Raw genomic sequence first — 22,109 nt, forward strand, 5'->3', positions numbered from 1 at the left:
TTACCTTCCATTTCATGAAATGTGATGCTTGGAGAGTACTCTTTACCATTTACCCCCAATGCAATTAGGAGTAAACTAAAGAAAGCGTAGTGTGTGTCCAGTCTCACTGAGGGAGGAAATTCTCTATAAAATATTAATATTTTTTATTAATGTAAGTTTTAGCTGTATAGCATGTTGCTTAAATGAGTCACAGAAACATTCAAACTAAAACCAGGAAAAAATACATTTCTGTTTGGCAAAATTCTGCATTTGTTGAAAACTAGCTTTACATTTCTTATAAAACAAGTATACACAGAGGACAACAATAAGCTTGTTAGTGTTGACAAGGCAACGGCTAAGTCTGAGTTTGAAGAGTCAGGCAGTGCTCATAACTGTAGCTTATTCACAATGTATTTGCACCAGTGTTATTTTTCATAAACAAGCATCAGAATGGGCATTTCTGTACTAGCTCAGTAAATCTGTTTTTGCTTTCAGAGCGATATCACAGTTATTGAACTTTAGTAACTTTATGGATAGTTGAAAATTTGCAAGAACATACTGTTTACGGTCAAATAAGAGAAAATATAGGAGTGAACAAACTGAGATCACTTTTTGTGCATTAGGTGTTGAGGCAAACATCATGGTAATGTGAACACTGGCCAAATTCTTCACGTTTTTGCATAACAGTCATAGGCTACCTGATGGTGCTGCATGTGGAGTGGCAGGAAATGCATCAAATCATCAATTAATCATTATATTGATTCATTGCTTTGGGGTCACAGTTTCTTGTATGTCTTATAGTCTTATGCACTAATCTCTCTGGGTATAAGTGCATTGAAATTGTGTCCCTGGGTACAGCACTCATATGCTTGCAGATGCGAGTGGAAGGTAAACATTTCAAAAAGAAGCATAGACAATTGTGTGACAATCAGAGCACTGAGTGAGGACCTTTATGAGCGCATGGTGCAGATGGGAACGACAATGACGAGGATAATGGCCACTGCGGTGGCAATAAGCGCAGCCAGCTTGCAGAACTTGACCCGACGTTGGCTGGCCTCCTTGCGCCTGAGTAGAGCATCGTATCCTGGAGTATAGATGTCTTCCATCCAGAACTCCATGTTGTTGGGGTTTAGGGACTCCTGAGTCTGAGGGACAGAACGCAGCAATCTTACAATTATTGTTCATGCAGTTTATTTAATTTGTAATTGTCTGGTCAGGGGCATGCCCTGAACACAAGGTTCTTAAAAGGTTGCCAAAGGAGAAACATTGATTCACAGAGATTGGCTTATTGCCTACATTTTCTGTCCAAGAGAGATCTCCACTGAGAGATACAGTATGTCTTAGACTAAGGCTAGACTTGATGCCTCTTTTAGAAAGAAGAAAATAAAGTGAAGCTCGGTTTAGCTGAAAATAACCAATCTATGATGCATTATAAGCTTGTAAATCCTCTATTTTGCGTGTGTGACACCGCCGCACAACAAAGTAAAAATGTGCCATCAATTGCCTGTCTTACAGAGAAATGAATCACCTTAATAGTCTAGAGTAAAGAGATTCAACTGTATAAACCTCCACAACATGAATAAGGGCACAAAGCATCACCTTCCAACGCATTTCAGTGGTATCAGAGTCAACAATTGTATGCTGACAAGAAAAAAGGTTATGCAAATAAAGTGTTTGATACATACCTCTACCTAACTCCACAAACAACAAAGATTCGTGGAAGATTTCTGTCAAGATTAAAGAGTCCAGATAGGGTGTTCAAGACCAAGCTTCTGTAAAATAGTTGTCAAAACATTGTGAGGGTGTGAAGGAAGCCCTCTGGTCTTAAGTACAGTACTCCACAAACTGCAGATCTAGCCTGGCATGGCCAGACTAATATCACTGCGTATATATTAGTCTGGAATCTGTGTGGAACCTGCATTTCCAAGGGGCAAATAAAAAAGAAATGCCTCTACTGATAAACCCGCCCTATATTTGCATACTGGTCCCTGATTGGTCCCTCACTACTTCGGAAGGAGTGAAATCCAATCACAACTGAGCGAGACCAAATCTGCCGAGGGCAATTTTTTTTTGCAATGGCAGATTCGTTTGGTTTCCAGGCTACTGCAGATCCGTCATATCCATATCCCCATGAAGGCAACACCACCCAAACAAACCCACCTACTTTGGACTGGTGAAATGAAGAATACTGGTGTTTAAATATGTATAATATTTAATATAAATTTTAGATGGGCTTTTGGAACAAAAACATTAACTACATATGAAATATGAAGACAATAGGAAACATACTGTAGCCTACGTGTATGTGCTTGTATTTGTGTATTTTGGAGAAAAAAATACGAATTTTAAGTAATACCTGAAGATTCATAGGGGAAATTCGTGACTCTCTCTCATCTACGGTCCAGACTTGTCTCCCCCTTCCCTCTGCCAGTCGGGGGTCCATGATCTTCCCAGATGCCATCCCTCCCATCAGACTGCTCTCCTTCTGTCCAAACAGGGCTGAGTTAAATACTTGGTCCATTAAGCTCTTGGGCTTCTGGGAGAGCAGGTTAGTTGTGCTGTTTGACTGGTCCATCTAGAAAGGAGTGTGTATTATAATCAAGCTAATGAATGTTTAATTAACCAGAAACATTTTATTTAAAGAAAAAGAAAATAGCTATAACATGAGCTACAACCAGTTATAGGCTACAGTGGTGGAAAAAGTTTAAAAAAATGTTTTACTTAAGTAAAAGTGTCAATACTGAAATACTCTGTTACAAGTAAGAGTCCGGAATTCAAAATTTACTTGAGTAAAAGTACAAAAGCATTGGTATCAAAATGTACGTAAAGTACCAAAAGTATAAAGTACTCATTATGCAGAATGTCCCATTTCACAAGTTTTCAAATCTTTTGAAAATAGCAGATCTACAAGCTCTCAATGCGTCGCATCACGACGCATTGTGAGCTTGTAGATTGGCTATTTTATGTAATGTACAGGGCTGAAGTGGGTAATGTATGTTTTGTAATAATAATCAAAATCTACAAAGTAACTAGTAACTAAAGTTTTCAAATAAAAGTAGTGGAGTAAAAGTATAATATTTGCCTCTAAGAAGTACAGTACTTGAGTATATGCACTTAGTTACACCACTGCAATTATACACCAGCCCCTCACAGCAGTGATATTAAACAACTGCATAGTGTTACTGAGGTACTGCTTCTCTGCAAACCAGTCAAAACAACAATTATCTCTAACAGAATATGCCACAGCGGTCTAACCACAAAATCACAAATGTCTGCTGCAGCGGACTAATTACGCATCTAACATATTTAGTGGTTTGAGCCTCCCATATGAACATAAGGTCAGTGGAATCAGTTATTGTACATCATTCATAATTTGCTCTGATACCCTATCATCTATCCTGATACCTATCCAATCTATTTTGGATGTACACATGAGGATGCACAGGCATGCACACAATTGGTACACACACACAATCATATTTGCTTTGCCCTCTCATTAAAGTCAAATATAAAATGCATTTCACAGAATAGAAGGAAAATACCTGTCGTGTTTTCCCTTGAGAATCTTTGCTGTCTGTACTTTTTGAAAACGATACTGGCCAGTCTCGTGCAGAGGTTGACACGCTTGGTCGTTGGTAATCCATACTACTACTCTTCTCCTTGGACTGGGATTTGGCCGCCCGACGCAGCGATGCGTCCCTCTTGCCCTCCTTAACGCCTTTAGACTCAATCTGACCCTTGCTGCTGTGATCTGTTTGAACCCCAGAAGTGTTCCATCGGCTCCAGTCCAGACTACTAGTGCTGGTTGCTGGGTACAGATGCCCAGACACGGACAGAGGTTGAGGGTCTGATATCTCTGATCCAGGGGTCACGGGGTGGCTGCTAAAGGAAGAAGCACCGGCACTGAGAGGCTCCAGCCACCGGCCCCCTGAGTGTTCTCCTACACCGGCACCTACCCCGATGGACTGCTGTGGGATCGGGATCTTGTCATCCAGTCGCTGTAGGGTGGAAAGCACACGGCCGATCTCCGTCTTGACATCGGTCAGTGACTCCAGCTGCCGTTCAATCTGGCTCATCCGGAGCAGCAGCTTGCAGACGCTGGCCTTAATGCCGTCATCACTGCTCTCCAGTGAGTGGAAGAGCCGCTGGAGCTGGCCGAGGCGGCCGCGCCGGGCCTCAGGAGTGTCCTGGTTGATAGGCGCAGTGCCATCGTTGTGGTGCAGGACACCGGTAGAGCCGCACATGCTCATATCGTCCAAGAAACGGAAGATGGCACTGATGTCGTCCTCGCCAAACTCGGGGTCGTCCAATGAGGTCATAAAGGAGAGGCGGTCGGCCTGGACGATGCTCCGGAGAAGCCGGGGGTCCGGAGGGTCTGTTTGGGTTCCCATAGCCCTGACCTGTCCATCAAGTCCTATAAACAATCCAGTACCCTCCCATCCCGTGGAAGCCCCCAATTTGCTGATGGCTGGGGATGATCGCCTTGGAGGCTGGTTCCCTGGTGACTCCATTCCCAGCCCCATTGTTCCCAGGGAAATGCGGTCTTCCAGACTGTGACTCTTGCTGTTCCAGATGGACTTTGGGGTTTTAGAGGGTTGAAGATGGTGGGGAGAACTTTCTGGGACTGATCCTGGCCCAAAGTAGGTAGAGTCCAGGTGCAGACCATCTAGGCTCTCATGTTTGGCCCGGTGCTCTGGTGAAGTGTGGCCAGGTGTGGGTGAAGGATAAGGGTTGTGGAGCATCTCAAAGCTGTGATTGTCAAAGGAATTCGGCCCTATGCCAGGACTAGGAGACTCACTACTAACAGTCACCTGTGGTATGAGTGGCGGCTGGTTATGGAAGTCCTTCTTGAAGATGTTTCTCTTCTGAGCAGAGGATACCTGTTCAGGTTCAAAAACCTCCATCTGTGCAGAATCTCCACTAGACTCACTGTCCGTCTCCAAAGGCAGGTAGATATTCTTCATAGCCTGGCTGGGGATCTGACCACCAGGGAACAGTGGTGTGTTGTGAGGCCAATCAAAAGACACAGCCCTGGCCCTGGTCGGAGGGGTGGAGGAGAGATCGGATAAGAGAGAGATCGGATCAGGAGGAAGACTTCCTCGCTTGCGACTCGAGTAACTTGACGCGGGGTAGAGCAACTCCTGATCAGTGGGCCGGCTGTCAGAGTCTGAGAGGGTACGTGCCTTTTCCCGTCCGACGTAGCTCTGCTGATTGACTCCACGCAGAGAGCGCCCTAGGGATTGGTTGCCCGGGAAGATTACCTGGGTTCTCATTGGCTGGCTTTCATCGAGAGCCACGCCCGTCATCTGAATGAGATTGAACATGGTTACAATATCGGCGGCCACGCCTATGGGGGATAACCCCAGGCCTCTGCTTGTAACCCTGTCTCTGAAGAGAGTGGCAGGAAAACAAGGGTCTTGGCTGGCAGCAGCAAACAACAGACTTCTTAGCTCTATGAGGTGTGCCAGATCAAAGCGGGTGCTGACCATACGGCAGAGGTCCTGGAAAGAGAGCCAATGCCGCATGTTGGACAGCTCCTCCAAAATCCCTAGAAGTACCAAGGGGTATTCCTGTTGAAGGCTGGCCATGGCTGCTCTCCTGGAAAGGGAACACAAACTGTTGTCAGGTGGAAAGAAGAGTATTTTATTCTCCCGTTGTCCATAGTAAATAAAGCATAAATCATCATAATTTTTAATGGACTGTCACTGCACATAAGGAATATATTTTTAAACAGGCTACATTTAGTCCTCTTCATCCAAATTATGTAGGATAGATGTGCTGAATAATGATGGCATAAAATATTAATTCTGTGTCAATTTTTTTATTTATTTCAGGCCTCATTCTAGATATTGACAAATACTATGAATAAACAGTTTGAGTGGGTGACGGTTACAGCATACAGCATTCATCCTCAAATGTCACACATTACACGCAGCTCTACATCATCACAACTAGTCAAAGCGTATGAAAACCAGCCAGGACTCGTTCATCTCGAACGGAAAAAGCCCTTCGAGTCAGAATTCTGAGCGCGACCTTATTTTGGAACCTTAAAATAACTGACCATCTGATCTGATGACGGTGTTCCTATGCGCACCGCCTCGCTGCGTCACTCACTCACAAGTTCAACACAGAAGAACTTTAAATTGGGTCCATTTACAAAACCACATTCCATCATTTGTGGAACATACGGGGGAAATCAAAGATGGATACAGATACAGGATCGGTGGGCACTAGCGACATCGGGGCACCTCGATGTAAAATTGGCCATTTTGTCCAAAATGTTAAAAAATTAAATATTTGAAAAATGGTTTTAAGTAAAGTAAAGTCTACATAATGTGAACATGCACGGTACATCATTAGCAGACTTAATTGTATCCTTCAACTTCTTGTTTATGCCCCAAAATTACTGGATATACAGGTTTTGTAGCAATCTGTAGAAATAATAGACATAATTGTTGAATGTTTAAGCATGTTCTAATCATGTATACTTTACTTTATTTAAAACATTTTTTCAAATATTTAATTTGTTAACATTTTGGACAAAATAGCCAATTTTACATCGAGGTGCCCAGATGTCGCTAGTGCCCACCTATCCTGTTACTGATATCAAGACGCAACTCGGTGCTACGTGCGCCTTCAGCGCTCGTGGCTCTGGTGCTGATATAAAACATAATGGCACCCGATGGGAATCAGTCAATCTATCTGTGTCAGCTAGCAACTGGATTGCAGGACGCCTCCAATCAGCTGTAGTGGAATTAAACTCACTTACCTGAGAGTTAAGACTCCAACAGATCCTTAAAGATTAAAGATTGAATCCTGTGTTCTATATTAATATCGAGACCATATTCCGCCAGATAGATCGAGTCCGGAGCATCTTGTGTTTCTTATGGGCTTCTCTGTTTGAAGCAGCTACTAGCCTACAGCCCAGGCAGAGAGGAGAAAATTAGAAACGAGGTCATCTTCCCACAAGTCCCTGCAGTCTCCTAAGGGACAGCTAACTACATGTACATCCAAACGGTTTCCCTCACTATCTCCAACTACACTTGCAAAGTCAACACATAGAAGGCCTATCTAATTTATAAATTTGATTTTAGAGAGACACTCATTGCAAGACATCACATTTTCTGCAGGAGTGGTATGTCCGAATTGCACAATTGGCATTAAGTTTGCATATAGAGAAAGGGAAGTTTAAAAATGAATGCTTTCAAATTGAGGCTCCTAAATCATCACTGCACTGACAGTAAACCATAAGGCCTGTTACTTTGGTGCCTGCACACCGTCAACTGTCCGCCAGTCTGTTCTGCCCAGAGCTGTCAACCATTACCCTGCATTATCATCCATAAAAGACATACTTAAAACCCCATTAGAGGAAGAGAAAGGCAAGGCTTTCATCCCTGAGTACTAGCACTCTGGCACAATCAGACTGGACATCAACAAATCACCCGACAGCTCAGAGAGGAACGCATCCATCAGGCATGTACTGGGGAATCACTGGGAATCAATACAGTGAGTGAGCCGTGGCATGGAGAACAAAGTGGGTGTATAGGAGAAGAATTATGATATGTTACTGTCTCGCAATCCATATGGTGTCAACACTGACTTAAACTGACTAATGCATCCTGGGAGATAATCAAGTTTGCAGGAGAAACCTCAAAGTACATGTTACAGAGATTTATGTTGCACAAAGTGTCATAATTGGTATTGAGATAATTTCTATTATACCAATTATACATTTAGAATATTTTCTTAGCAAAAAAAAAGATTCTTAAGTAAAAAGTATTTTATTTAATAAAAAAGAGAAACATGCATCATGGTGTAAAATAACAGAGATGGGATGGTTCATAATACAAACAGATAGATCCATGTTGCTAAACCAAAACACAACTACAGATACATCTTTCTTACACTAGTGTGACCAACAAACAAGCATCAACCATCAAAATCAGGAGTAAAAGTTTTCCTTTAAATTCCACACACACACGCGCGCGCGCACACACACACACACACACACACACACACACACACACACACACACACACACACACACACACACACACACACACACACACACACACACACACACACACACACACACACACACACACACACACACACACACACACACACACACACACACACACACACACACACAGCTTAACACTTCATTTAAGCTGAGATTCCCGCTCTCTTTTTCTCTTCTGCATTGGTTTTACAGCTGGAGTTACAATCGTTGGAGTCAGTGATGGATTCAGGGCAGGGTCCAAAGCTGGATTCAGGGCCAGCAGGTTCAATATATTAGGACTCTCATCACCTGTGGAATCATGGCACAAAACAAATTGAGGAGAGCATACAGATGGTTTCAATTTGCTATACATTATTTTGGCTGTGGTATTCTTTTGTCGCTTCCCAGGGCAATGGTTACAAACAGCACGTTCACAAAGGTTGGAAAGTTCAGGACAGCTGTATATTATAAATCTGTGCATCAGCACATAACTTATGCTTCCTTTACCAGTGTTGTTGTCCTCCTGACTGCTGGGTTCTGGCTCTGGACAGTGGAGAGGTACTCTGGCCAAGGCAGCCAACTCAGCCATAAAGGCTCCTTCAGCCTCCTGATGGACACAACACCACAATGGCAAAATCTGGACATTACTATCGATCTACTTCATATAATGTTGATAAGATAAACGTTTATTGATCCCTGGGGGGAATTACATATAGTAGCAACAGGTAAAGAGTAAGGAGAGGTGAGGTACAGGTAAGAGTGAGGCCTGATTCTACTTGCCCCATCCATGTAGCGGCGAGGGTCAGCGGACAGCGGACACGACGTGGTTCTTATTATTATACTAGTACAATTGGGTGCAACAGTTAACCAAACTGATCCATTTAATAGATTATAAAAATAAATAATCGCTAATCTCACACCTACGTCGCACCGCCAATCCGACCGATATGTCCGAGTCATATAGTGTCATGTTTGTCAGAGTATCCGATGTACCCAACTGTCTGTGTCCCTTTTGTGCCTATATATGGAGATCTCTATATTTGTCTGGTTATGTCTGAGTCAGAGTGACGTGGCCTTGGTCCGTCCGCCCGCCCATTATCCAATTTTAATATAGGATAATTGCTTAATAATCTAACCTGATTTGGGGTATGTCATTATAGGTGGAGAATTCTTTCATTTTTTTTCGTACAAAAATGTAAAACAATAGTGAAAATAGTTGATCTGCTATGTTCAGTATTTTTGCACGACACGTTTGTGTGACAAAGTATAAAACGTCTTATTCATTGAAAGAAAATCTATCAATAAATTAATCTCTGAGAAGATAATCGATATTTGCAGCCCTACTACAATTTTGTGTCTGCAGACGTGCACGTGTTTAGCAACAAGAGCAACACAGGCTGCACCCAATACACGGTAATGACCTTCTTCTAGACAGCTGAAGGACTTGTGCCATGACATAGTCATGCACTTGTCCCTGCGGACATGAGCTGGTGATGTAATCTACTTCGTATGATGCTGGGCTACGTGCTATGTGGACGCAGTAACTGGCAAGCATAATTTGGTCTTAAGTCTTGTCTTCTTGCGAAAAGCTGTATACAAATAATTATGAATTCTTACAGAATTCTTTGTTCACACATGCACGCACACACAGTACTTACCACTAACTGTTCTTTAACTCTGTCCATGGCTTGATCCTGGGTGACCTTTTTTCGCCTCAACATCTCACACACCACTTCCTGTTCCAGCTCATACTGCTCCAACACCCTCCGTTTGTGGACTTCAACCCTTCAGGAAAAAAATGAGTCTGCTCAGGTAACATCGTTGCTGTTGGAGAGAAACCTTATATCTCCATATTTCAACTTTTTGTTTTTCTTTCCCCGTGTATAGTAATGCCCTACTTCGTCATACTACATGTGTCACACAAAAATAGCAAGAATAGCAGATCTACTAGCTCATAATGTGCGTTGTGAGCTTGTAATCTGCTAAATTTTAATTAAAAACTCAAGAAAAACTTAAAATGGTTAAGTCTGTCTGTGGGTTTTATAAATGTTGAACCAATGAAAAGTATTAACTTCTCTTTTTTTCATTTTCCCAAAAAAACGTTTTTTGAGAAAAAACATTTTGTACAAGGTTTCTGTCCAACAGCGATGATGTGTAGGAATTTCTGCATACAGAGGGCAATATAGGTTAGTATATACAGGTACCTCTGCTGGAACTCAGTGGACGTGGGCTTCCTGCCCCAGTTAGCCAGCTCTCTAAGCAGGGCCTTGTTGAGCTGATTGTTGCTCTCTTGTCTCTCAATCTCCTCTGGATAATGTCACACATATAGGACAAGCATTATATATAGTAGCATTTGAAAGAATGTTTGGAATTCTGTCTCCTCCAAACATTATCTGCATAATACGCCTATTGCACAACAGTTGGCACTAATAACGTTATGGCAACAGCATTGGATATAATACTATTATAAATGCTCAAAGGCAGTCTAATCATAGTTCAGCTTTCAAAGGCATTACCCCTTAAGGACCAAAACGCAAATAACATGCAAATAAAGAAAAGCTAGAGATGGATATATTACAATATGTAAAGTGGTTACAATATACATTCGAATGAAATTTAAAAAGGATATGCTTCCAAGGTATATTTATATCATAAACTACTTTTATCTTGTGTTGATACAGAGCAATGTAAGGAGTTAGATACAAGACGTTTATGCATATGGTTGCGCATGCATATACTTTTATTTGAGCTCAGTTATCATCTCACCTCTGCTTATATTTGACTGATCCTGTTGTAGTTTTCTGGTCGTGTCCTGCATATGGGAGTAGTAGCTTTGGACCAGTGCACAGAGGGAACCTTTGGTCACATACACACTCTCAGAGGCTACCTCGGTTAGGTGGCGCTACAGTGAGGCGTATGCGGAGGGGAAAAAAAGAAAACTTGTTTTCTAAAATAAAAAGAATCATTGGATGTTCGTTCATTTCATGGGAGGTGAGTAAGATCATTATCAAGCAGGAATATCATGGCATGATGGCAACTGGGACTCCTACCTTCCAGCCTTGGTCTTTTTGCGGGACGGTCTGTGACTTAGCTGCCATCAGCTGCCAGATGGCATAGCTGAGGGTGTGGCCTAACAGCAGCTGGGCATGACTCTGTAGTAGCTCCACCCCCGCTTCCAATTCAGACAGAAACTCCTGCTGGAAGCTGTGGCCCACCAGTTGGCTCTCTGGGCCCAGGTGTCTCTCCGCTAGACTAGCAGTGCTGTCCTGTGGTCCGCACGAGGAAACATTACAGTATAGGCTCCCACGATTTTGAGGTATTAAACATAACAGTGACTTCATTAGAAGGCTAACATCCATCCTCTTGTCAAGTGTCTACATAACTCACAATCACAAAGCAAATGAGTGTTCAGTTGAAAGGCCTGTGTGCAGTAAATGTGCACATTTTTACCCACCTTGTTCTGAGTGTTGGGACTTGAACTGGGAGTCGGCTGGCTTTTACTGTGATCCTCTAACAGCAGGGCTCTGAAATCGTCCCGTGAGAGCATCTTCAGCTTGGAGAGCCTCATCTCCTTCAGCACTTTCAGACAGAAGTGCCTGGTCACAAAGTGTCTTTGCACTGCCACGACCATGTGTTCATGTTTCTTCTCTATCAGCATCCCCACTTGGCTGGAAAACACATTACGGTAGGCTATTACTGTCAACCCGATAATACCTTGGAATAAAAATGCTGACAAATGTAAGGGGCTTTACACACCATGGTCAATTTATTTGTGCAATTCATACGTACGTCAACACCATTTTTATACCTCTTAGCCAGTCAATGTAAACTTGCTTATCAGCAACGAGATTCCGTCAAGCAAAATTGTGACATCTATTTTTTTGGACAAGGTAAAAATTTCTCCTACGTTTTGCCACGATATAAACACGTCTAAACAACATCTCCAATGATACTGATGATAGCCTACCATAGAGTTGTTCTCTCCTACAAATTGATCAATAAACTGCCAATTACAAAATTGCTATTTTGTGTGCTTTTTGGTGTCAGCTTTAAGAGGTATAGTGAACCTCTGCGTTGTGTTAGTCCTGCGTCACCATGTCAGGGATTATTTTGCATTCCTTCTGTTACATTATGCTGCTTATTACACAGCTACAATAATTTGAAACTTCCATAGCAATGTAAACAGAGGCAGACCAGTTTGTTATTCAGAAATAGTCTGCAAAGTGCCTTGACTTGACCAATCACAACCTATTCAACAAAGCCATACAATAATCAGATTAGAGAAAACTGTGTGGTGCACATGTCATTCAACTTGTTACTTTTCCATTTATGGAGACAAATGATCTAAAGGAAAGCTAGTCAGTCCCAGTGATTCCAGACTAGACCAGGGGTCTAGCCATCAAAAAATGCATGAATCTAACACTTATCAGTTATACTTAGATGTTGTAACTAACAGCACCATATGATACAAGAGGCCTCCCGAACTCACCTGTTGAGTGAGTAGCTCTGCCTGACTACCATGGCTTGGAGAATCTTCATTTGTTGTTCCCCTAGATGTCTAAGGCAAGACAGCACCAGAGCTGTCTCCTCACACCATACCTATCATCATAGGTTATATAGATAGGAGTTTCCCTTATTAATGATTATTTAACACGTTTCTATCTATAAACTACATAACATGAAAGCAAAATATTTTCATTAAATGTTTAGAAATGATATAGCTGGACTTTGAAGGTTTTGATAGTTAGTTGAAAATACAATAAGTCTACCTGTCCATCGTGATCCAGGTGAACCCTCATGTCTTCTAGTTGCCGGCTGGTTGTGGACTCTGACTGCTGGAGCTGTGAAAGCAGCTCCTCCTCTAGATCCAACCACAGCTTCTCACAGCGCTCCACAGGGAGCTCCGGCTGGGCTGGGAGAGCGTTGAGGAACACCTCCTTGGCTAGCTCCCCAAGTTTCTTTGACCAGGATGAGTGGAGCTTCTGGGGATACATAAGTGATTAATTTTTTATAAGAATAATGCTAGACAGACAAGCACACACAATGCAAACTCTCAGATACCACACCATTAAAGGTCATCATACCCTCCATAGGTCACAGAGAGCTTCAGCCACTCTGTCATCCTGTTGGAGCTCCAGGTCGTTGCTCTGCTGCTGATGTTTCAACATCAGCTCTTGGTAGACCTAGAGGACAGGTCCAGTTCAGTGTACATTAATTTCACCATTAAATTTCATTGCTTGGATACTCTTTAGATAGAATAATAGAGACAGGAAACTGAGGGAAGAGGCAACACAGGTCTACAGCTATTTTCGAACCCAGGGCATGGCGATTATGTGGTCGACACACTTTAATTACTACCGGTGGGTCAGATCGACCTTTTTGTAAACGTAATTTGTGGCAGGGGGCTACAATCACAGACATGAAAAGGACCAAAAATGAAATAATAATCCCTGTTCAATGCGGAGAGGTACTTACCTTGAGGAAGTGTTGTGGGTTATTGTGGGTTGTTGAACCCAGGACACAGCTCTTTTCCTTCACCTGGCTCCTCTGAAGCTTCCTCCTCTTTGACTCTGTCTTCCTGCACTTGTCACTCACCAACTCTTTTGCCTTTCTTATGCACTCTGGGACAAAATAGAGCAAATTTATAGTGGGTAACTAGGTTTTATACATCAATTATTAACACAATTGCTGCAGCTGAATTCAGCTATCTGGTCAAAAGTGGCAGATTTACAGAAATGAAGCATTGTGATATTTAATTCATGACACATGAGTCATACGCCCCAGCTGTAATCAGATGTCAGTGATTGAATCAGCGTTTCTAATCAGCCACGCATCTACGTACCAATCAAACCCCTTCTCACAACATGGTGGTCCATTTAATTATGGCTTCCTCCTACACTTGATCTCTGCTACACCAATGCTGCCTCACATGCTGCTGTACCCCAGCCTCCGCCTTTCTAGTTCAGAGTCTAACCCTTGCATGGCTCAAAGGTTAAAACTTCAATTCAATGACTTGCTTTGGACCCATAATAAGTAATATAAGTTCTGCGTCTTATTTGTAATCAGGCATAGAGCCAGCCAGTGAGAAGTTACACGGTAGATAATAGTAATAATGTACAGTATTTGTATTTTGACTACCCCACCCCCAGTCTGCCTGCCTCGTCTTGCCTGGTGTGCATAGACTGTCACCACACTAGGACATGCACACAAGCAGCCTGAACACTGCATTGTGATTAGTGCGGCCTTGTTCCAAAGATAACACACATAGTACCTTATTATCATAGCTAAAGATTGGATGTTTTATTCATAAGTAAGCTTTTGATTTAAATTTTACAATGCGTTTTAATGGCGTACAGTGTGACTATCACACATTATATGCATCCAATACAGCGCCACATTACTATTGCCCTGTTTCTACACTGTGTAGCTTTCTCTTACAAGGCCATTTTTGGTTGCTATTGGTTTGGGGTTGTTAATTTTTGCACTTTACAACTTACCCATGCATAATAGTATCCACACACACCTCTGATCTAAAGCCCCATTAACTTTGCTGTACGCAGGTGTTGTGCGCCGACAATAGCCGATCTACAACTCACAACACATTGCGATGCATGAGCATAATGGACTGACACACCTCACATATACCATCATTTCGATTTTTAAACAATTTGCAACAATAGTATATTATTATTATTATATCAATATTATTATTTACAATAATCTTTTGGAAACAACATTGTCTTATCTTTTGTTACAAACCCTGAAAAGGCCAAAACGAACAAAAGGTAATGACTGGTGAGAGTTTAAATGTCAGTACAGGCATAGTGTTCAGTGCAAACTTGACCTTATTTAGGGAACAAAAGAGGGTTCCCAGAAAACGGTCTATTTTCAGAAAGCAGCTCATTGAAGTTTGAGAACTAGGCTATATACTTCTCACTTGAGACGCTGCCACAGCAGTTGGGAGTGTTTGTTTAAGAATTCTAGTCCAGTGGTTCTCAAAGTGGGGTTCAGGGGCCCTCTGGGTTCCTTGAGGGGGTTCCAAATGGACCTTTACAGGTCTGTAACTGAGAGTATACAAATGGAACCAAATGGACCCCTGTGGCTCTATTTGGTTCCATTTCAAAGTTATGGGGTCCTGGAAATTGAAACGTTTCAGAACCACTGTTCTAGGCATTACATTTACATCAAAGCTCTGTTCTCTTTGTTACCCTCATTGCACTGCTGAACGGCCCCAGTCAGAGCAGCCTGCAGCTCTGATAGGGTCTTCTCCATGAAGACAAAGGTCAGGTGATCGTCACTTGTCAGCTGCTCCATGGTCCTGGCTACCAGGGCCTGCCTCAGAGACACTTCCTGTTTTAGCAGGGCAGGCTGGGACTGAAGCAGCCCCATCAACTGCTCCCACCACAGTAACCTCTGCTGGGTCCTCTGAGAGGAGGGAAAAACAGACGTTATTGAAACAAGTGTACAATGGAATCTAAAATAATGCAATAAACGAGGCCACCACATGCCACTGTGATCTGAATGGTAATTTCCACAGATTGGAGTGGGGTACTCTTACGTGTGGCATCAGAGGACAGTAATTCAAACGATATACAAAAAATATACATTCACTTTTAAGTCTGCTTCTTGTGTATCACTCAAGTGGTTTTCCATCAATAGAAGAGTATGGGTGAGAGAATGAATGATCTCTTGGGCCTCATCTGTAGGCACAACACTGGTCCTGTCCAGGAGATGTTTGCACAGGGCCTCAACCTGCCTGCTGAATCCTTTGGTCTGTGAGAAGACAAACTTTGTTATACAGTCAACAAAAAGTGGAGCACAATTCGTGTGACATGAAAAACTCTGAAAAACCCTGTCCTAGAAAGGATTGTTTAATTTTGGATTTCTTTAATCCAAATGTTTCTTGTGTTTGGTACCATTTGAAGGCTCTGCTCTAGTTGATCTTTCTGGGCTCTCTCAATCTCCTCCAAGGTACAAGGAGCATCTGCCTGTTGTTCCTCATTTCCATCACTACTATTCTGGGCTGTTGACACCTTTTTCTTCAATTCATCCAGTTCCTGGAATGACAACAAGTGATGAGAATATTATATATATTTGAACTTCAAATATTTATTTAAAAAAGAAAAGAAAAAGATGTTGCTCTATACTGTACATAGCAACAGGAGCCCCAAAATGGATTCCCGGCTTGAAAGGTATATTTACGTAATGGGGTTCCACGAATGCAAACAAAGCTGATTCTACCAATATATAACATCACAAAACCTGGTACAGCATTTTTTTAAAGTGCATTTCTTGTTGCTTTGAATAGTATTTGAAAATCCAGATCCGGATCTGTGTATCCAGTCCGGGTTTGATTCCTAAAACAAATAGCTAAATCAACATCACAATGTTGCACTGGGTTTTGTGATGCTATCTCTTAGCAGAATCTGCTTTGTTTGCGTTCGTTTCTGGGTTAAAAGAGTGACATCAATGAGGAGACAATTTTTGATTTCTAATCAATGGCACAACGGAGCAATAGATATCTGTCGCCTATTGGACTAGTTATATCATGACAAGGTAACAAGCTACAACCCAAACATCTACCAAGCTGTCATTTACAAAAGTACAGTAAGCACATCCACCCTGTTATTCAGGTGCAGGACATAGAAAATCAGCATCAACAATAATAAAACAATCCTTGATCTTGCAATAAACATAGTGCATGGGAGCAAGTTTAACAGTACCCCAGTTTGTTTTTTAAATGCGATTTCAGCCATTAGATAGTGTATTTATACCTACAATTGTATGTGTAATTGTAGGATACTCTTAATCCTAGTCATAGTCATAGTCATAGTCATAACTAATATGACATAGTCATAACTAATATGACTAATATGACTATGACAGGTCATTATTTCAAATAATAGATAAAATACAGTAAACTATTTGCCTTTTCCTGCATTTGAAGAATATTTGTGGAGAAGTCTGCATAGTTTTTGTCTTTGGGAAAACGATGACTGAATATTATCTTCATAATTTGGAGGAAGATCTGCAACAGAAAGACAAAAAGAGACCCCAAAAATGAAACACTATGCATTTGGATTCATTTTACATAATTTACTTGATATCTGTTATGATTATGTAAAAAGTAAAGGATATATACACTCACCTGACATTTTTCTTCTTGGAGCTGAGAGCAATGCTGTTGAATATCCTGAAGGGCCAAACAGTACAAGCTGATCCTACCTTCAAACCTGGAGAAACAAGACTCCATCAAATGCTAAATCATTCTTGGAATGAACGTAATACTGTTGATCTTGATCTTTTTGATGTTGATCTTGATCTTTTTTTAAGACTGTGATTTTAAATCTAACTAACTAGTCTAACTAAATCTAGTCTAACTGTAATTCAGGGGTCGGCAATAGGCGGCCCGCGGGCCGAAATTGGCCCCCCAGAAATAATATCTGGCCCGTGAGATAATTTTGAATTTTTTTTTTTAGAAAAATATTTTTTGATTTTTTTTGGGGGGGAGGGATTTTATTTTTATACAGTATCAGACCGATATCTATTATATCCAAATACAGAAAGATACAGTATGAATGATTTACTGAAAAGTGTTATAAAAAAAGTATTAAAAATTAATGTTAAAATAATTATAAATACTTATTTCATAGAACCTGAACCCACTTTTGAAATCATGCACTCATAAACACGATGCATTTTAAAGGATTTATAACATTTTATAGCTAGATTAGAGGAAAATGAAGAAGAAAAAAAAAATCACCAGAAAAATCGCCTGTGCTGATATTTAAACCGGAAAAAAAATTGATTTATATTGGTCAAACAGAACCGAATTAGACCCAAATTAGACCCGAATTAGACCGAGTTAGACCCGAATTAGACCCGAAAAATTTTGCGCGCGCGGGCGCGTGATATTGGCCCTAGGCTTATCTCAATTGCCTACCCCTGCTGTAATTGCTGTTACAGCAATAAGGCGACCTAAAGGTGTGAATAGTTGAGTTACTTGAGTGCCCTCTGGCGGAAGATACACAGAATTACATAATTTACTGTATACACAGAAAAATAAACAGACACCCTCAATACAATAATTTAGCAAAAATTGTCAAGTTGGCAGCTCAACTAGTTATTGTAGGTTTGGTTTCTTTATCTCCACCAGGTTGGACGGCCGAAGGCCAGAGACTATGCTTTTTTGGTTTTTCATATTCCATTTCAATTGGCTATGATTGACTTCCAAAGTTTGTGGGCCCTGGGTAGCCAACCTGGCCTGGCAGAGATCTGCTCTCAGAGGAGCGCACTTTTCTGGTTTCTTGTTTTTATTCTGTGCTGTTAATCTCATCTCCCATTGACAATATACTCTCAGATAGTTAACAAAATAATGATAATAATAAATAACGATAGCCTCATACCCAATTTGTGTCAGCGTGTGTGGGTAGTGGGAGACCCTGGTGAAGCTCTGGTTCTGGAGGCTCTTGGGGAGCAGTGAGGAGGAGATAAACTGACTGCTGTCGTCATTGTCTTGCTCCTGGCTCAGAGACTCCCCAGTGGAGGAAGAGCAGGACTCATCATTGGGCATAGATGGCAGCTTGGCATGCTCGTGTAGGGAGGGGTTAGATGCTCCATCTGCTAGAGGCTGGAACAAGGGACATCTTTGAAGGCAGATCGTCACATTTGTAAACTATGACTAGAAACTTAGGTGGTTCTTAACCTGGATCCTGTTCTATTGCACTGGAACATCTCTGCTCATTTTACATAGGTAACCCATATTGTTCCTCAGCAAAGTGATGAAACATAAACCTGCAAAATTGACTGAAGGGAAAAGTAATTTCCATTTTAATACAACATAAAAGAGACCATTACAGGTTGTCATATAGTCTGAGACTGCAGGATCTATAGTGGGTTCAGTTGTATGGATAGTGTCGGTCGTATGAATCCATAGCGGGTTCATTCGGGTTCAGTTGTATTGATCTATAGTGGGCTCAGTCTTCTTACTCTGTATTTCTGGTTGATGGGGTAAACCACTTTTGCTCTGGATGCAAACGCAGCCACATCACTGTTTATGGGCAGCTGCTGCTTCTTGTCCTGGAAAATGAATAAACAGAATGAAGAGCTTGTGAAACATTAACTAGGCTTCATCAAGACCCCTGAGACCTAATGTATGAAATTATAGACATTTTAATGTTTATCAAATCAAAACATCTATAAACATTTTATAGATGTTATACAATGGAAGTACAATTGTATCGATGCTGCAAGTAGGCACTGACTGACACTGTTATTTCAAGCTACATTACACGCTTACCACTTTGATTGCATGTAGGCCAAACTATTCCTTGTGATAGACACTGGAGAATAATAATAGGCCTATACTTACTTTAACATTAATGGTGCCACTCTGAACCTCCTTTTTGCTGTTGCTGACACAGTCACTTTGGTTGTTGTTGTCGACTTCTCCATCCTCTGGTTCGAACAATCTCCTCGCATTGTAACCCTATTGCAACAACAATACAAATCCATGATTGAACAGGGGCTCTGTGTGCTTTTCATTGAACACAACAAATCTGTAAAAGCCACAGGTTAACAGATTTAAGGAGTTATAAGTCGTCTGCTTATGTGTAGAAGGGTGTGGGGGTGGGGTATAGTTATTTGGGATACAGGATAGGTGGGCACTAGGGACATCTAGGCACCTCGATGTGAAATTGTCTATTTTGTCCAAAATGCAAAAAAAAAAGAAGGAAAAAAAGATGAGTAATGTAGAGTATACATGATGTGAACATGCACGGTACATCATTATTAGACTTAAATGTATCCTTCAATTTCTTGTTTATGCCCCATAATGACCCCCAAATACAGGGTTTGTAGCAATTTGTAGCAATAGTAGAAATATTAGACTTGATTGATTGATTGATTGATTGATTGATTGAATACTTTATTAACTGTTTGCAAAAAAGCACAGAGGCACAGTTCCATACAAAAGGATGCTAAAAGGATAAACCCAAGAAAGCACTATGGCTTGTTTCCATCGGGGTTCTGTAAGACCTTAATTGTCGAATGTTTAAGTATGTTCTAATCATGTATACTTTACTTCACTTAAAAACATTTTCCAAATATTTTATTTTTTAACATGTTATTTGTGAATGGGTAGGTATGGTTTGAACTCACTTGTCTGGTCAACAGCATAGGCTTCAGGCAGAAGACATACAGAAGACTAGAGGCTAGGAGCCCAGACAGAACTCCACATACAGTAGACACTGTAAGCAGTCCTGTGAATATATGCAGAGATCCAGTCAAACTGACCAGTACATCCGTAGTGCATTCAGCTGTCCACTCCTGATCTGTCATGATCTAATATGCTATGGTCATCATGATCTAACAACTCCATCAAGCAGCGGGCGTCGGGGAAATAAAGGCAAAAAGAGTTGCATTGTTGTCGTTTTGCGAATCTCCAAACAAAAACATCCAAAATGTCTCTACGAAAAGACTGGAAGATATGACAAAAGCAGACAAAGGTGAAGATGTATCGTTGGATGTTTTTCTCATAGTATGAACTGAAGTCAATGCATTTCCTTTAGGCTACAAGTACAACATCAAACGATAAAAACTAAAGTAACTTTTTACGGCATCAACAGATGCCATGAAGAGTGTGTAGTTGTAGCCAATGGAATCCTAGCGTCACCAGGCTTTCCGCTATGGATGGAAAGGCTGGTTTCTATTTGCTGCCCAGAGCTCACATCCGGTCTAGAACTCGCCTACTGTATCCGGTAATTTCAAAACACAAATGCACAGTGTTGCCAAGATTAGGGAGAGAAACAAGCACGTTGCAAGAGTTTCAAAAACTCTTGCAATAAAATGTGGAATATTTGTTTTTGTTTTTTTTAAACATTAAACAACACAATAAATGTTCCCTGGGCAGTGGGCACAAAACATTTCCATGTTAATATTTGAGAACCACTGGTTTAAATAATAATAATTAAAAAGGCTAGGAAAGCCTAAATAAGCAAGTACACACTTGTAGAAACGAGGTCAAAAATAACGCGACCCACATTTACCAATTTTTACAAGCAACTTTACAGAAATAGAAGCCCGAAGTCGCTTATAATAAGCCGACATGGCAACACCGTTTCCATATCCGCTATAGACCCAAACCGGATCAGCAACCTCCAAAGCGGATATAGATCCTACTTTTCCAAATCTCAGTTACGCACATTTTGGGGGAGGAGCTCGTTCCTCGAAAAGTTTAGAAATGTCTGCAAAAGTTAGTTTTTTCCATTACCAGTGGAATCTGGTATGTAATGGTGTTTTTCTCTAACAGCAACGGGCAGATGCTTTCAGATGTGATGACAACAACAACATAACCAGAAAAATGCCGAGGTTGTGCGTTGTTCTACATCAAGGAAGTTATTCCAATGTTTTCATCATCGGCGAGGAACAACAATGGAGCCACTAAGTTAACGTGCGGCTCTAAGTAACTCTAATCGAATGCTTCAGGAGGTGATTACAGTATGTTCTTTTTTATTTCATCTGGAATTGGGACATTGTTTCCGACCTCCTTTATGTTGCAACAATGTAACCTACTCGGAGTTGATGGTAAGGCGTTCCGTTACTTTGGAGGACAGGGCTCTAAGGGCTGAGCATCTCCCTGGTTGTCGTCAACCAGGTTCTTCTATGTTGGAGGACAGGGCTCTGAGGGCTGAGCATCTTCCTGGTTATCAACCAGGTTCTCCTATGTTGGAGGACAGGAATCTGAGGGCTGAGCATCTCCTTGGTTGTCAACCAGGTTCTTCTATGTTGGAGGACAGGGATCTGAGGGTTGAGCAGCATCTCCCTGGTTGTCAACCAGGTTCTTCTATGTTGGAGGACAGGGATCTGAGGGCTGAGCATCTCCCTGGTTGTCAACCAGGTTCTTCTCAGGATGAATCCAGCTACATGTCTGCCTCAAACTGTATACGCGAGGTGAGTGAGTCAAGTTTTGTTTGATTGATCGAATACTTTATTAACAGTTTGCAACAAAAAAAAGTACAGAGGTAGGCTACAGTTTCATACAAAAGGATGCTAAAAGGATAACCCCAAGAAAGCACTATGGTTTGTTTCCATTGGGGTCCTGTGTATTCAATTCATCAAAAATTGTTTG

General features: G+C 41.4%; 3 protein-coding genes across 6 annotated transcripts in view; 1 reads left to right on the forward strand and 2 right to left on the reverse strand.

Annotated features, from left to right (window-relative positions):
• Window positions 1-929: 929 nt before the first annotated feature.
• Window positions 930-6,839, reverse strand: LOC311048323 (major intrinsically disordered Notch2-binding receptor 1-like; the record flags this gene model as incomplete). Its single annotated transcript, XM_084061548.1, has 4 exons — window positions 6,749-6,839; window positions 3,522-5,577; window positions 2,336-2,554; window positions 930-1,124 (listed from the first exon to the last, which is right to left on the reverse strand). Exons 2-4 carry the CDS (start codon window positions 5,565-5,567, stop codon window positions 930-932), a joined length of 2,460 nt encoding a protein of 819 aa, XP_083917674.1. The 5' UTR covers window positions 5,568-5,577; window positions 6,749-6,839.
• Window positions 6,840-7,747: 908 nt separating this feature from the next.
• Window positions 7,748-20,600, reverse strand: evc (EvC ciliary complex subunit 1). Its single transcript, XM_084062144.1, has 20 exons — window positions 20,141-20,600; window positions 19,353-19,469; window positions 18,971-19,060; window positions 18,388-18,611; window positions 17,130-17,214; window positions 16,911-17,009; window positions 15,898-16,038; window positions 15,593-15,754; window positions 15,190-15,406; window positions 13,457-13,602; window positions 13,066-13,164; window positions 12,751-12,963; window positions 12,471-12,580; window positions 11,436-11,649; window positions 11,032-11,247; window positions 10,748-10,883; window positions 10,186-10,288; window positions 9,640-9,766; window positions 8,489-8,588; window positions 7,748-8,290 (listed from the first exon to the last, which is right to left on the reverse strand). The coding sequence occupies exons 1-20, from the start codon at window positions 20,318-20,320 to the stop codon at window positions 8,142-8,144; spliced, it is 2,928 nt and encodes a 975-aa protein (XP_083918270.1). The 5' UTR covers window positions 20,321-20,600; the 3' UTR covers window positions 7,748-8,141.
• Window positions 20,601-21,198: 598 nt separating this feature from the next.
• The window catches only part of LOC311048293 (limbin-like), a 30,935-nt gene continuing 30,024 nt past the window's right edge, over window positions 21,199-22,109 (forward strand). Inside the window, exons 1-3 of one of the 4 annotated variants that reach the window (XM_084061467.1) lie at window positions 21,199-21,695; window positions 21,756-21,818; window positions 21,879-21,931. In XM_084061467.1, the coding sequence (XP_083917593.1) occupies window positions 21,458-21,695; window positions 21,756-21,818; window positions 21,879-21,931 (354 nt within the window). In that variant the 5' untranslated portion in view covers window positions 21,199-21,457. Of the gene's footprint in view, window positions 21,932-22,109 lie in introns of all 4 variants that reach the window. The other 3 variants (XM_084061466.1, XM_084061465.1, XM_084061464.1) reach the window with 3 other exon arrangements.

The sequence above is a fragment of the Gymnoscopelus microlampas genome (assembly GCF_963454915.1).
Source record: "Gymnoscopelus microlampas genome assembly, chromosome: 7".
Taxonomy (NCBI): Eukaryota; Metazoa; Chordata; class Actinopteri; order Myctophiformes; family Myctophidae; genus Gymnoscopelus; species Gymnoscopelus microlampas.